The following is a 12,031-nucleotide window of genomic DNA, read 5'->3' on the forward strand; positions in this document are numbered from 1 at the left end:
TTACCGGTAGGTTCAAAATTGGCCGAATGCCGAACCGGTAATGTGAACTGTGGTACCGGTAATAAATCCTCAAAAACTTGAAAACACGTAAAAGTTTTAATATTCATCAACGTTGTTTGTATGAAAAAGACCTTTCGTTTGAGGAGTTATTTATCAAATTCGGTTGAGAGACTTAAAAGTTATTAGCAAATTTGTTATTTTATCCATTTTTACAACTTGAAATCATTTTTGACAGCAAGTGACGTCTGTCAAATCACGAATTCTGTCAAACCACAGTGACCAATCATTTCCCATTGTCGGCAGTTCGTGGCGTACTGCAAAAATTTGTTTTCGTTATTTCGGTGGTAATTCCTCAGAGAAAACACTTACAAATACGTACAGGTTGGTTATGTGTCTCCAAATCGTTAGTTGTCTCTGCTAAATTCGTATTCTTTCACCCCAAACAATAGACACTTTCCTTGTGATTTTGTTTAGCATCATCGCATACGCATAGAATCGTGTGGAAAAATGGACCAGGCAATGGACATAAACGCCTTCGAGGGCCGGATTGTGAAGATGGAAGTGGATTACACCGCAACGTGTGATGAGAAAATTCCGCTGTGCAAAGAGATGGCCAAGGATGAGAGCAAATTCAACGAAGCGCTCGAGGTACTGCTGCAGCTGGAAAAACAAACGCGCATCGGTGCCGACATGGTATCGAGCGCCCGCGTCTTGATAGCCATCGTACAGATTTGCTTCGAAGCCCGCAATTGGAACTATCTGAACGAGTACGTTACCATTCTGGTGAAACGGCGCTCGCAATCGAAGCAGGCCGTCGCCAAGATGATCCAGGAGTGTTGCACGTACGTGGACAAAACTCCGGACAAAGAGACGAAGCTGAAACTGATCGACACCCTACGCACGGTCACCGAAGGTAAGATCTACGTGGAGGTTGAACGTGCTCGGCTTACAAAGATGCTTGCCGACATTCGGGAAGCGGACGGGGACGTGACGGGTGCCGCTACCATCATGGAGGAGCTGCAAGTGGAAACGTACGGCACAATGGACAAGCGGGAGAAGGTGGAGCTGATCCTCGAGCAGATGCGCCTATGTTTGGCAAAGCAGGATTTCGTTCGTACGCAGATTATTGCTAAGAAAATTAACATTAAATTCTTCAACGACGCCGAACAGCAAGATCTGAAGCTGAAGTATTACGATCTGATGATTCGGCTCGACAAGGACTCATCCTTCATCAAAACTTCCCGACACTATCTGGCCGTAGTCGACTCGGACATGATCGCCCAGGAGGCCGAAAAGCGCCAGAAAATGATGATCTACGCTGTTCTTTACTGCATTCTTTCTCCGTACGACAACGAACAGGTCGATATGATGCACAACCTATCGAAGAACAAACTGCTTGAGGAGCTTCCCGTGTATAAGTAAGGGCATGCTAAATCATCGTTTTTTGAACAGACACTAAGATTTTGTTTTGTCCATCTTTTCACAGAGAACTGCTGCGTTTGTTCATGTGCAAAGAACTGATTAACTTCGATGCTCTCTGCACGGTTTACGGTGCCGAGCTGAACACGTTCGACATCTTTAACCAGGAAACGAGCCATGGCAAAAAGTGCTGGGCTGAGCTGAAGAATCGTCTCATCGAGCACAATGTTCGCATCATTTCAAACTATTACACACGCATCAATCTGAAGCGAATGGCCGAACTGCTGGATTTGAGCGAACGGGAGTGCGAAGAATATCTATCCCGAATGGTAAACACCGGTACGCTCAAGGTGAAGACGGACCGGCCGGCTGGAATCATTCATTTCTCGCAGAAAAAGACGGCTTCCGAGGTGCTGAACGATTGGGCGTTCGGACTGAACGAGCTGATGAATCTGGTAAACAAAACCTGCCACCTGATCAACAAGGAAGAGTGCATCAATAATGTCATGCCAGCCCCGGTGGCCGGCGGGGTGGCCACGTCGTCGACGGCGTCGTGAAGATGGTACTGACTGCTATCGCTTTGAACGTTCATTCGTATAATTTTTCTTGTTCCTCGATCAAGTAAAATTGAATACAGTGGAACAGGCAAAACTTCTCCTTTTTATAGAAACTCCGAAGTTTGGCAGTAAATCAGTATAAATGTTAATTGAAATAAAGTCGACTGAATGAAACGGCATACATCAAAGTGTTTTTCATGTTTATTTTTAGTTAATTCTCGAACACCTAATGCCCTCGATTTGTTATTTTTACGATTTTACAATGTTTTAAATATTAAGTATTATGGTACTTACATTGTTGACTTAGTTGTAATGTGCTATTTGGTTTGAGATTCGCCTATCAATTGTTCTAATGAATCTAACATACTACTAATGACTTCAAACCTTGATTGTTCTTCGCCGTTCTGTTGTGAGGCCAATTTCGCGCGAAGGTCATCTTCGAATAGGGAATTAGAATCACACCAGGCACAGCATTTTAATGTACTTTTAATCAAAAGTGTTCTCGATGTTCTCGATTCCGGGTTATCAAGTAGCTTGAAGCGGGTGAAGGCAATATATTTCCTCTCCGGATCACGATGCACCCCCCAAAGTGTAGAAGGAAGCTCAATTTCGAATATATTGTCGTAGATATCCTCAAAAATGGAACTCGCTTCACTTTCGTTCAATTCACACTGCGGTGGTGGGCTGCGCTCGGGTGGAGTTTCGGTTGGTAAATGCCGTTCTACTGGTCCTACTTTCCGTCCCGGCATGACGGACATTCGTTTGCTTTTCCTAGCAATAGCATCCAATTCGAGCTCGCTCAGCTCAAAATAACGAGGTACAGCATCCCGACGAAGGTACGGTTTGGAACGTTGCAACTTTTTCGTTTCTCCCCGTATTACGTGTAACCAGTCGCGTACTATGTCGGCCGGGTCGAAATGTTTCTCGCAAACGCGGTCGTTGTGCGTCAGCCGCCGGTGCTTTGGTAGTACGTCACTCCACAGTTTGAACTTTTCCGGATCCTGCGAGGTAACGGATGACGAGATTAATCTAGATGTTTTACGTAAAGTTTGAAACCGGCTTACAGTATTACCTTTGGTACGACAAACATGGCTCTCTTCGGATTGTCTTTGTGCTTCCAGTCGCACTTGTAAACAAAGCAATTTCGCATTTTTCGTAGCCTCACGATGCAATGTACTCTTCAAACACTAGATGTTCTATGAAGAGGTCATTCAAAAAATATATGTTTTATTTAAAGATTTAACGTTTGCTTCTTAAAATAAACGCCCCACAACTGCGCTCAACACTTCTGGCAAATGTAAACAAAAGTAATCAAAATATTTATCGGTTGCAGATATAAACGTCAAAATATTTGAAAAGGATTTCTGTCAATTTTAAAATGTGTGAAAGCATACAAAAACAGTTAAAAAAAGGATGTTTTTCATTGCATAAAATATTTCTTCACATTAACCTAATTATGTATATCTTGAACAACGCGCTTTAAAATAACACAGCGTGCAAATACTCATTGTCATCAGTATAACGTCCGCGTACGCTATTGATCCCAATCCCAAGACCAATCGTGGCGTTAACAACATCATGGAATATGAATCGACCAGAGAAACAGCACGTCTGTTGATTATCAACTAGCCGCTTCTTCATTTCATCAACTGCCAGCTTACCATCCTTTCCCATCGTTCACAACATATCGCCGCCCTTTTCCGCTCCAGGCAAAAAAGGTTTCTTGTGACCGGCATTGATAAACGACATTCAGGAAAGTTACGGCAGCATATAAATTTGCCTCCCCCATTACCATCCTTGGCTCACTTAATCTATAGAGCGTCGATCGTTGTCCTCATTATTGGATAATGGCACACTTACGGGCTAGGGGCAACGAAGTTGTGGCACCACTTTCCTACCAGACAAGCCGCCCTTCAAAAGCAGCGTCCGTCGGCTTTTCCCTTTCGCACGTTTGATGCCTCTGTACCAAGCAAAGCGACCGGGTGGTTGGAAGAATAATGAAGAAAAGCGAATAAAAAAAAACCGCACAAAAAGTGATGGCCGTGCTTAGTTTTTCACACACTTAAGCCAGTATATTCCGGTTTTTTCTCTCTGCCCTTGGCAGCTAGGGCAGTCGTTAGTATGGATATTTAAATTTATGGCTCTGTTTGGCGTTCCCACGCCCGCCCTGACGTCGGGACGAAGCATTGGCAAATATGTTGCGGCAGGGTGGATGATCGGGACTTGTTTTTCCCAAACTGCCATCGTAGACCGGTTATCGGCTAGAGGTTATCCATGGCGATACCCTGCCCCCACTGCGGTCTCCTTGTACCGCACGTTGACAACGGTCGGATTTGGACGAACGATTTTGATAAGCGGTCGGCTGTCGCTGAACCCAATAATGTGAAAAACAACTCATCTCCCTATCGATTTCCCAAACCCGGGGGGAGTCGATTATCGGTCGGCCCAATCGACCATTAGCGTGGCAATTGAAAAAGGCTTGGGGATTATTGTGATTTTCACAAGCTGTTTCCCTAGCACTGAATTAGATGGGGAAAGTTTGTGTTTCTTTTCTTTGCGCAAACTTTGCCATTTGGAGTTTAGCGGCCGAGCGAATCGCACTCGTGACGCCGTTATCCAATTATTTCGCTAGCAAATCGATACGTATAATTGCTGTTAGAAATAAGCACCGTTTAGCACACCTTAGTTATAACTACCTTGTGTAGACATTTCTCTGCTTGGAGAGTTAAGGATCTGGCATCACTGTTGTGACGACCAGAACGGTATATAAACCGATGCGCGTGAAGTATTATCGGTAGTCGTAGCAAACCGTGGAATAAAGCTCAAAACTGTATTTCGTATTCTCACATTAACAATTGCGGCGTGGAAAAAGGCTGTTAGAATAAATGCCTTTTTTTGCGACAGCAGCCTTGTGCACCTTCAAGGCTAGCTTTGATGCCGAGGGATTTAACACGCAAATACATTCCCCCATTTGTATCATATCACATATTCAAAAGACTTTATTGAGGTATACTTCTTGGGTACAGATAGCCATACCAGTTCCCTGCGATACGTATTTTAATCGGTTAGTTTTTCCCTACGCATGTGGTGTTAGGTTTGCCATGTTGTTTATTTCAATTACTTTAATTAAGCCCGCCCAGGACACCGTGTCGTGTTCTCGGAATCGATTCTATCGTTTACACGTGTACAAAATTCGATGCCTTTGTGTGCACCGCAGTCGAACGATTAAAGCTAGCGAAGCAGTCTGCAAAGCGGCTGCTTACAGCGAAGGTCTCGATCCACGTAAAAAAATGACTTTCAAGGTTTCATGCCAACGTAGAGGTACGCTTCCTTAAGGTAGTATCGTTGGCACGGCACGGAGGAAACATGAATTTATTTACGAAATGCGTATTAAACGGGCACAGCAGGCCGTGACCGATATTTAGTATTAGTCCCAGAACCACTGGAACTATATTGTTATGCAAAATAAGTTCGGGTTAAGCTTCAGGAGCTACAACATGGTATATTGGAAAGCATTCTTATGTACCAAACTACTTTTAGGAACTTGGTGGAGACGCCTGGTCCCTTGTGAATTGGGATTTATTTCTTTCTCTGGCAAACCGACCGTCTTGCGTCGAAATTCAACCAACGATTGTAAAAATTATGGACTGGTAACTGAAACAGTATTTAATTAAATGTAAGTCATTATCTTTAATATAAACTATGCCACGAAATTAGGTCACGATAGTTGCCAGAGTAAACATTAACAGAATATTTATTTAAGTTTTAATCAGTTTTACTGGAAACATTAAATGATTTGATAAAATTGGTATTTTAAAAACACATCAACCGCACGAAACCACAAAACAGCACATAATAAATGGAATGCAATAAACTCACCTGATTCGGCGTAGCCTTTGGGCCTGGTATGTTGTGAATGCTGCAGTGAACCGCATCCGTGCCACCGGTCACATGAATCCACTCTCTACTTCCGGCTTCGACGGGCAATGCCTGCGCTCTCCTACGATTGTTTATGTTCCATAGCAGGCAGGTAGCGTGAGGAAACATTTTTTCTAATTCGATTACGAAATTCGATTGTGGCCAAAATGGTCTTTACGAGTCACACACGATACGCGCACTGACACTTTGCGTTCGTGCGAGTTCGCTTTCGGCAATAGTTTTGCGGATTTATTCGTCACCTACCTCGATGACTAAAAAACTTTGAACTTTTGCTGTTTTGTTTTTTAAGCTACCTTTCACTTTTTTGTAGTTTTTTCAATCGTTATTTAGAATGAAACTTCTCAAGAATAATTATATTTTACACTTTCACTTCACATTTCAATAGATGATTCACACTTGATGGTAAGAAAAAATATAATTTTGTTAGTGAAACACCAATGTAGATGCACTTTGCGGATACACACATTCACGTGTACCTATGCCAATATTGCCGGTATGCAACCACAGCAATATACGTATCCCTCGGGTCCTTATTTTCACACAATAATCAGCAAAGCTGTATATAAGTGCAGTAGCTTGCACACTTCATAGTTGTGCTTTCAAGTAATATACTTATATTGCAGTGTTTTGATAAATGCACAATAAATCCTTGTTGTGTTCTACGCTCGCACGTTCTATCCCACTAAAGTATGCAATCGCTGTTGCTATAAGACGCAAGACAAGATATACGAATGGCATTCGAAAAGAACCGGAAGAAAAGATAACAACAATCTCCTCCACTTTCTTCACCACACCGGGAAATGTAACGAGCTCTCAAGGTACACTAATGGCGTTGCTTTCCTTTCAGGGTATTTTTTCCCCCCATCACTCATCCTTCCACATTATGTTTTGATACTTATGTGGCGCAAAAAAGGGTGTGCATAGTTGCTATCGTTCACCAACTCGACCCGCCAACAGAAATTACTCCAAATATACGCACTATCTCGCTCCTGCTTTTGGTTGTTGGGGCTGCGCAATGTTGAGGCTGACTAGCAGCGTTTTGGCGTTCCGCTGCACTGTTTGGCTGGCTGTTGCGTTGTCCCTAGCGTGCTGTAAAACACATGTAGATAAGTACCAGTCCCGTGGAGAACCTGACGAGAGGACTAGTTCCACTCTATTTCCCCCGTACGAATAACCACAACACTGGCCAAAGGCAAACACAGCGACAAATGATCCGAGCAAGCTCACGGTGCTGACATTTGAACTGGCACGGTTTTCCTTTCGGAGAGTATGAGCTTTGCTAAACTTGAGAGTGTTGGCGCGTTCTTCGGCTCCATAACAGGAAATGGAGGCGCACGCTCTCTTTCGTTTTATCCTCCACTATGCATGGGTCGTTTTGTGGTGTGTGATTACACTCCATTCGTGTGTATTGGCACTTCTTAGTGCTTTCGCACCTCGAGACGTTCGTATTCACGCGCAGTGCGGGAAAATGTGGATACTCCCCGGTGGATCACAAACAAAATGTTGGTTGAAAAGAGAAAGCGCATTGGTTGACTGTTGCATTGTTGTTTAAAACGAAACTTGAAAGCAAAAATTGATCCAAATGTTTCTATTCTCATAAATTGGACCAACACAGATGTAAGCGTGACCACCCATTCTTAATCCTACATAATACATCAACTCATTAGCTTCGTACTAACCAATATTAATGTTAATTTGAAAATAAAACCATTTCAAGGCACACTGTAACGGACATTTTAAGCTGGCCATTTGACAGCTGCTGCTGACAGTGAAGATTAGACCAGATTAGACCACAACGCAAAAGTGACACAGGTTTGTGTACCTCAGCAAGCACTGCTCAGAAACGCATTTTGTCACTTGAAATGAGCAACTTCCTTAAGAAAGTGAGTTTTATTTCCAATATTTTACCATGTTATCATTCGTCCAGCTACTTGCAAGTGTGTTTTAATTGTCACTGAACATGTGTGCAACGTTCTTCCTGTGACGAAAACCGTCCAAACGTGTGGGTGGTCGTCATTTTGCGAACAAAATACGCTGCGTCCTGGAAGAGACCGTCGACTGGTGGTTGCTTTGCATTCTAGAGCGTTCTGTTTAATTCAGAATGTCAATCCGTTTTGTTTTCTTCAGTTTGTATACATTTTTATGACGAATGAACAGTGCTGATGGAAACGCCGGCATGTATTTTATCTATGCGATGTACCGGTGGGTTTGCACATTGCTGCTGCTTGGTTTGTTTACGTCTAGCAGTACCACGTACCGCATCATCCGGCTGGTGCCAGGAGTCGTTATGATCATCTTTCTCGTTGCATTGCACGCACTTTGCAGCGCGTTTCACGAACTAACCATCAAAACTTCCTCTTTCCCGTTGTAGGATGTAAGCGGCATGCCTTCATCATCGAGACCACGAGGAATGTCTGGGGCCGGATCTGGCGGATCTGGTCGCATAGCTGTTACGGCGCCAATGTCCGAACGCCAGCAGATGGCACTGCTCATGCAGATGACTTCGAATTCAAGCGCAAATGATGCCGGTAGGTACAAGATTGACAACGCTGGGTAGCAAGATTCACTACAATTGTTCACATTTTCAGATATGAGCCCCGGAAGTACTACTGGGTCGGCACATTCGAGGACGACGCGCGATCGCATTAATGAACGAGGAGAGACGGCTCTTCATATCGCGTCCAAGAAGGGAGATCAGGATGCTGTGAAGAAGCTGCTAGAGCAGGGAGCTAATCCCAATGTGACCGATTTTGCAGGTAATATTTGATGGCTGGTGCTCCGAGGTAGAGCTAGAGGTTTTGGAAGACGCTTCGTTTGATTGCAAACTGAGACCGGACCTACCTCGTACGAGAGGCCAGATTTTCCAAAGAAAAAGAAGATTTATTGGCTAAAAGCGTCCTAAGCCACGTTTTATGGTTATGCATTCGGCCTTATATAAGATCGATGAAGAATGCTTTACCCTTTTTCAATTACTGAATTCTTTACTGCAATCCTTTAATGACACAACAGAGGGTTTTAGTAGTAACGGGTTAGAAGAATTCAGCAAAACCACTGTACACCACTCTAAAAGGTGGTGAAAATTGTGTATTTATTCGGCACTCATACGATATTGCCTACATCTTTTCGCGCAGGTTGGACACCATTGCACGAAGCTTGCAATCATGGCCATTACAACGTCGCCCTGGCGCTGGTAAAAGCGGGCGCAAACATTAACGCCACCGGGTTGGAAAATGATACTCCACTGCACGATGCAGCCATTACTGGCCAGCTGAAGTTGGTGAAAATGCTCGTCGAGCGGGGCGCCGATCCGACGTTTAAAAATCAAAAAGGAAAGGCCCCGTGTGATGTAGCCGCGGCGGCGGTGTACAACTATTTGCTACAGGCGAGGGGTAAGTAGAATTTCCTTTTCTTTTTTCAACTAAATTATATCGTACTGCATTGAATATGTAGTTTATATATGCGTAAACAATAAACGAATGGACCATGTCCGTTCTTGTAATTAAAAATATTTGATGATTTGGGCACGTTTCTCTGATAAGAAACGTCTCTACACTTCAATAGACTGAATAGAGTCTTGTACACCATACAATGCTTCACTTATTAATAACTTATGTACAATCATATCTATTAAACAGTTTACAAGCACAAGCAGTTATCAGTTATTTAAAAAGAATTGATTCTGCAAAACTTGATCATGGTTCAAAGCCACCGAAGAAACAGAGCGGCTTGGGTGGACAGCAATAACATAATTGAAATGTCAATTACTTTCACATCCTACGAGAATGTTTTATCACATTTTGAGCATAGCAAACAAAAAAAAAGAAATAATAAAACAAATCGTCACGATTTGCTGGAGGCGCCATAAATCCGGCTCCCGTCTTTTTTATGATCGCAGAGGTTATCCTCCGCCGACCTCTGCGGTCAACGAACGCATCGGGAGTGTGGGGTGGATGAGGCGATGGACAATACCCAACTGTTCGTCATTTGGTCGTTTATTCACGAACGCCAACGCGTTGGAGGTGGAATTTAAATGCTCTCCTTCCCGCCCGTTTGCATAACGAAATCGAACTCACCGTTGGCTAAGCCACTGGTGTCCTTGTTGCCAACGCCAATACTTTTTATGATCGATAGAAACTAATTGTTTCTGAACAAATGGGTGTTGATGCAAATAGACTGAACTAAAAGATCTTCATGAAATTCATTATTTGTGATGAACTCTAGTAACTTTAGCACTCATTCAAAAACATGAGCATGGGTGTTCTAGAATTTAACATCCTTCTTAACCGTGATTCATAGCACAGTTATCCATTAATTCCTAATATTTCATACAGATTATTCTATTTCTAAATCCAAATAAACACTGCCAATTACACCAGTTTGCATTGCTCTAGCCGTTATCCTTTAATGCGGGAACATTGCAGGCAAACATCACCCCTGTTTTCTCGGTTGAACCTATCCACCGCTGTTTGCGCTGTAGGCAAAGGAAAACACGGAGTTACTGGTACGATGTGGCGTGAACTAACGCTGTTGTGTAATGTTTTCCTCACTGCCTTCCTCGTTACGTGACGTTAGAAGTGCGACGAGGCGTTAAAAAGAAGGCCGAATCAGCAAAACGAAACAACTTGAGGGTCATCCCAGCGGTTTGGATTAATTTCTGGTTTAACAAAACTGAAATCAGATGAACATGTTCTTGGAACTTTTGCGTGAACTATTAACGAATGTTTACTGTCCTGTTTTTGCCTAGGTTAGCTATAAAATCAATCCCGTTCAGGGCAATCCGTTGTTTGTATCGCTCTGCACTCGCCGTTATGTTAGAGTGTGTTTATTGAAACTTAAATTAATAAATTAAAATATTTGTTTCATGTGTCTCAGTGGAAGACAATTCTATTGGAATCATTCCAACATACATAATAGCGAAAATATTTTCGGGTAAAAAAAAGGTGTTAACAACTTAACCTTCGTTTCGGTTCGCAATGTTCCTTTTTTTTCACTCTTCCGGACGTCGTCATGACTGCTAACGCTGTCTCCGACCTTACTTCACCACGACCACCACCGAACCCAAATATCTCAAATCTTTAGGCTCAAATTGAAGGCCGCGCCTCTCTCGGGCCAAGAACGCACACACTCCGGGCGATAATTAAGTCTAATTGAAATGATGCACGCACACTCCGTCGGATGGCGTACGGTGGTGTGGTACGCTCGGGATTCCTCATCTCCCCAAGGGTTGTCGCGCTCGGAGGGGGAGGGTGGTAGTTACACTGCCTCACATTGGCTAAACAAACCCAATCCCACCGGCAGCCGGGTGTTGCCATAGCGCTACTACCCCCGGGTGGATCCGTTGGTCGAACAGCGCAGCTCTCCAACCGTGCGACAAGTGGAGCTGCGGATGAGAGTTAGAGCCACCACCTTATGGGTTTCCCTCGCTGGCTACGTTTTGCACCCTCCTCCATCGGCCCGTGAAACCCCAACGGGATGAATAATTTAAATGACTCAATGTAAAGGTTATCGGCAAAGATTAATGCGCGGCTCGTCGGCTCGTCGCTAGCATCTCATCTTCTTTTGCGCTTCCTCCCCGGCGCGCTTGGAAGCCGGAGGGTTTGCGTGCGTTTTCCGTTCGCTTTCCCTCTCCCTAATTATTCGCCCCCACCATCTTGCCCATATAACTTGCTGCTGGTTTGGGGTGCTCAGCATTGACGGTACCTCTTCACGAAAACCGCTACCAAATGTGTATGGTGAACTTTCTAAGACAGTTCTCCGTTCCGTTACGACTGTTACCATCAAGACGACGTCAGCATACTAGTTTGTTTTTGGGGAAATCGTTTATGCACAAATGATACTTTTTCGTACTTATTGTAATGAGTTTTCGGTAATTTATCGAATTGAAAATAATGTCACTTACTGAGAGTTTGATTTATGTTTGCACTTGTACTTCCTATCTATAATTGTACTTTCTATCTATGCATCAACTGTACATTATTTCGTTACTTTACATGGCCTTGAGAGAACGGCTGCTCAATTTAACCGTATTAAAGAGACATTTAAAGGTACAGAATGGGGATCGAATTCATAAACGTTGTTAACGGTTCGAAATAGTTCGCCTTGTTGCAAAAGCAATG

At 43.5% G+C, this 12,031-nt stretch overlaps 3 protein-coding genes across 4 annotated transcripts in view; 2 read left to right on the forward strand and 1 right to left on the reverse strand.

The window, feature by feature from the left end:
• Positions 1-267: 267 nt before the first annotated feature.
• On the forward strand, positions 268-2,157 carry LOC131266466 (26S proteasome non-ATPase regulatory subunit 12). Of its 2 annotated transcripts, none has more exons than XM_058269008.1 (3): positions 268-381; positions 450-1,418; positions 1,487-2,157. In XM_058269008.1, exons 2-3 carry the CDS (start codon positions 508-510, stop codon positions 1,974-1,976), a joined length of 1,401 nt encoding a protein of 466 aa, XP_058124991.1. In that variant the 5' UTR covers positions 268-381; positions 450-507; the 3' UTR covers positions 1,977-2,157. The 2 variants fall into 2 exon arrangements, with proteins under 2 accessions (XP_058124991.1, XP_058124992.1); XM_058269009.1 differs by having other exon boundaries at positions 315-381; positions 475-1,418.
• Positions 2,157-3,258, reverse strand: LOC131266467 (uncharacterized). Its single transcript, XM_058269010.1, has 2 exons — positions 3,049-3,258; positions 2,157-2,977 (listed from the first exon to the last, which is right to left on the reverse strand). The coding sequence occupies exons 1-2, from the start codon at positions 3,124-3,126 to the stop codon at positions 2,294-2,296; spliced, it is 762 nt and encodes a 253-aa protein (XP_058124993.1). The 5' UTR covers positions 3,127-3,258; the 3' UTR covers positions 2,157-2,293.
• A 4,507-nt stretch (positions 3,259-7,765) lies between these two features.
• LOC131263033 (ankyrin repeat domain-containing protein 11-like) overlaps positions 7,766-12,031 on the forward strand; it is a 33,646-nt gene continuing 29,380 nt past the window's right edge. Inside the window, exons 1-4 of the mRNA XM_058265161.1 lie at positions 7,766-7,798; positions 8,287-8,443; positions 8,504-8,671; positions 9,047-9,304. Of these exons, the coding sequence (XP_058121144.1) occupies positions 7,778-7,798; positions 8,287-8,443; positions 8,504-8,671; positions 9,047-9,304 (604 nt within the window). The 5' untranslated portion in view covers positions 7,766-7,777. The remainder of the gene's footprint in view (positions 7,799-8,286; positions 8,444-8,503; positions 8,672-9,046; positions 9,305-12,031) is intronic.

This window comes from Anopheles coustani, chromosome 2 (assembly GCF_943734705.1).
Source record: "Anopheles coustani chromosome 2, idAnoCousDA_361_x.2, whole genome shotgun sequence".
Classification (NCBI taxonomy): domain Eukaryota; kingdom Metazoa; phylum Arthropoda; class Insecta; order Diptera; family Culicidae; genus Anopheles; species Anopheles coustani.

Bases quoted from the DNA above. Each gene is read 5' to 3' on its own strand.
- LOC131266466 (XM_058269008.1), top strand. From the start codon at position 508: ATGGACCAGGCAATGGACATAAACGCCTTCGAGGGCCGGATTGTGAAG. The intron at 1,419-1,486 runs GTAAGGGCATGC...ATCTTTTCACAG, and splicing joins GAGGAGCTTCCCGTGTATAA to AGAACTGCTGCGTTTGTTCA.
- LOC131266467 (XM_058269010.1), bottom strand. From the start codon at position 3,126: ATGCGAAATTGCTTTGTTTACAAGTGCGACTGGAAGCACAAAGACAAT. The intron at 2,978-3,048 runs GTAATACTGTAA...GTTACCTCGCAG, and splicing joins CCATGTTTGTCGTACCAAAG to GATCCGGAAAAGTTCAAACT.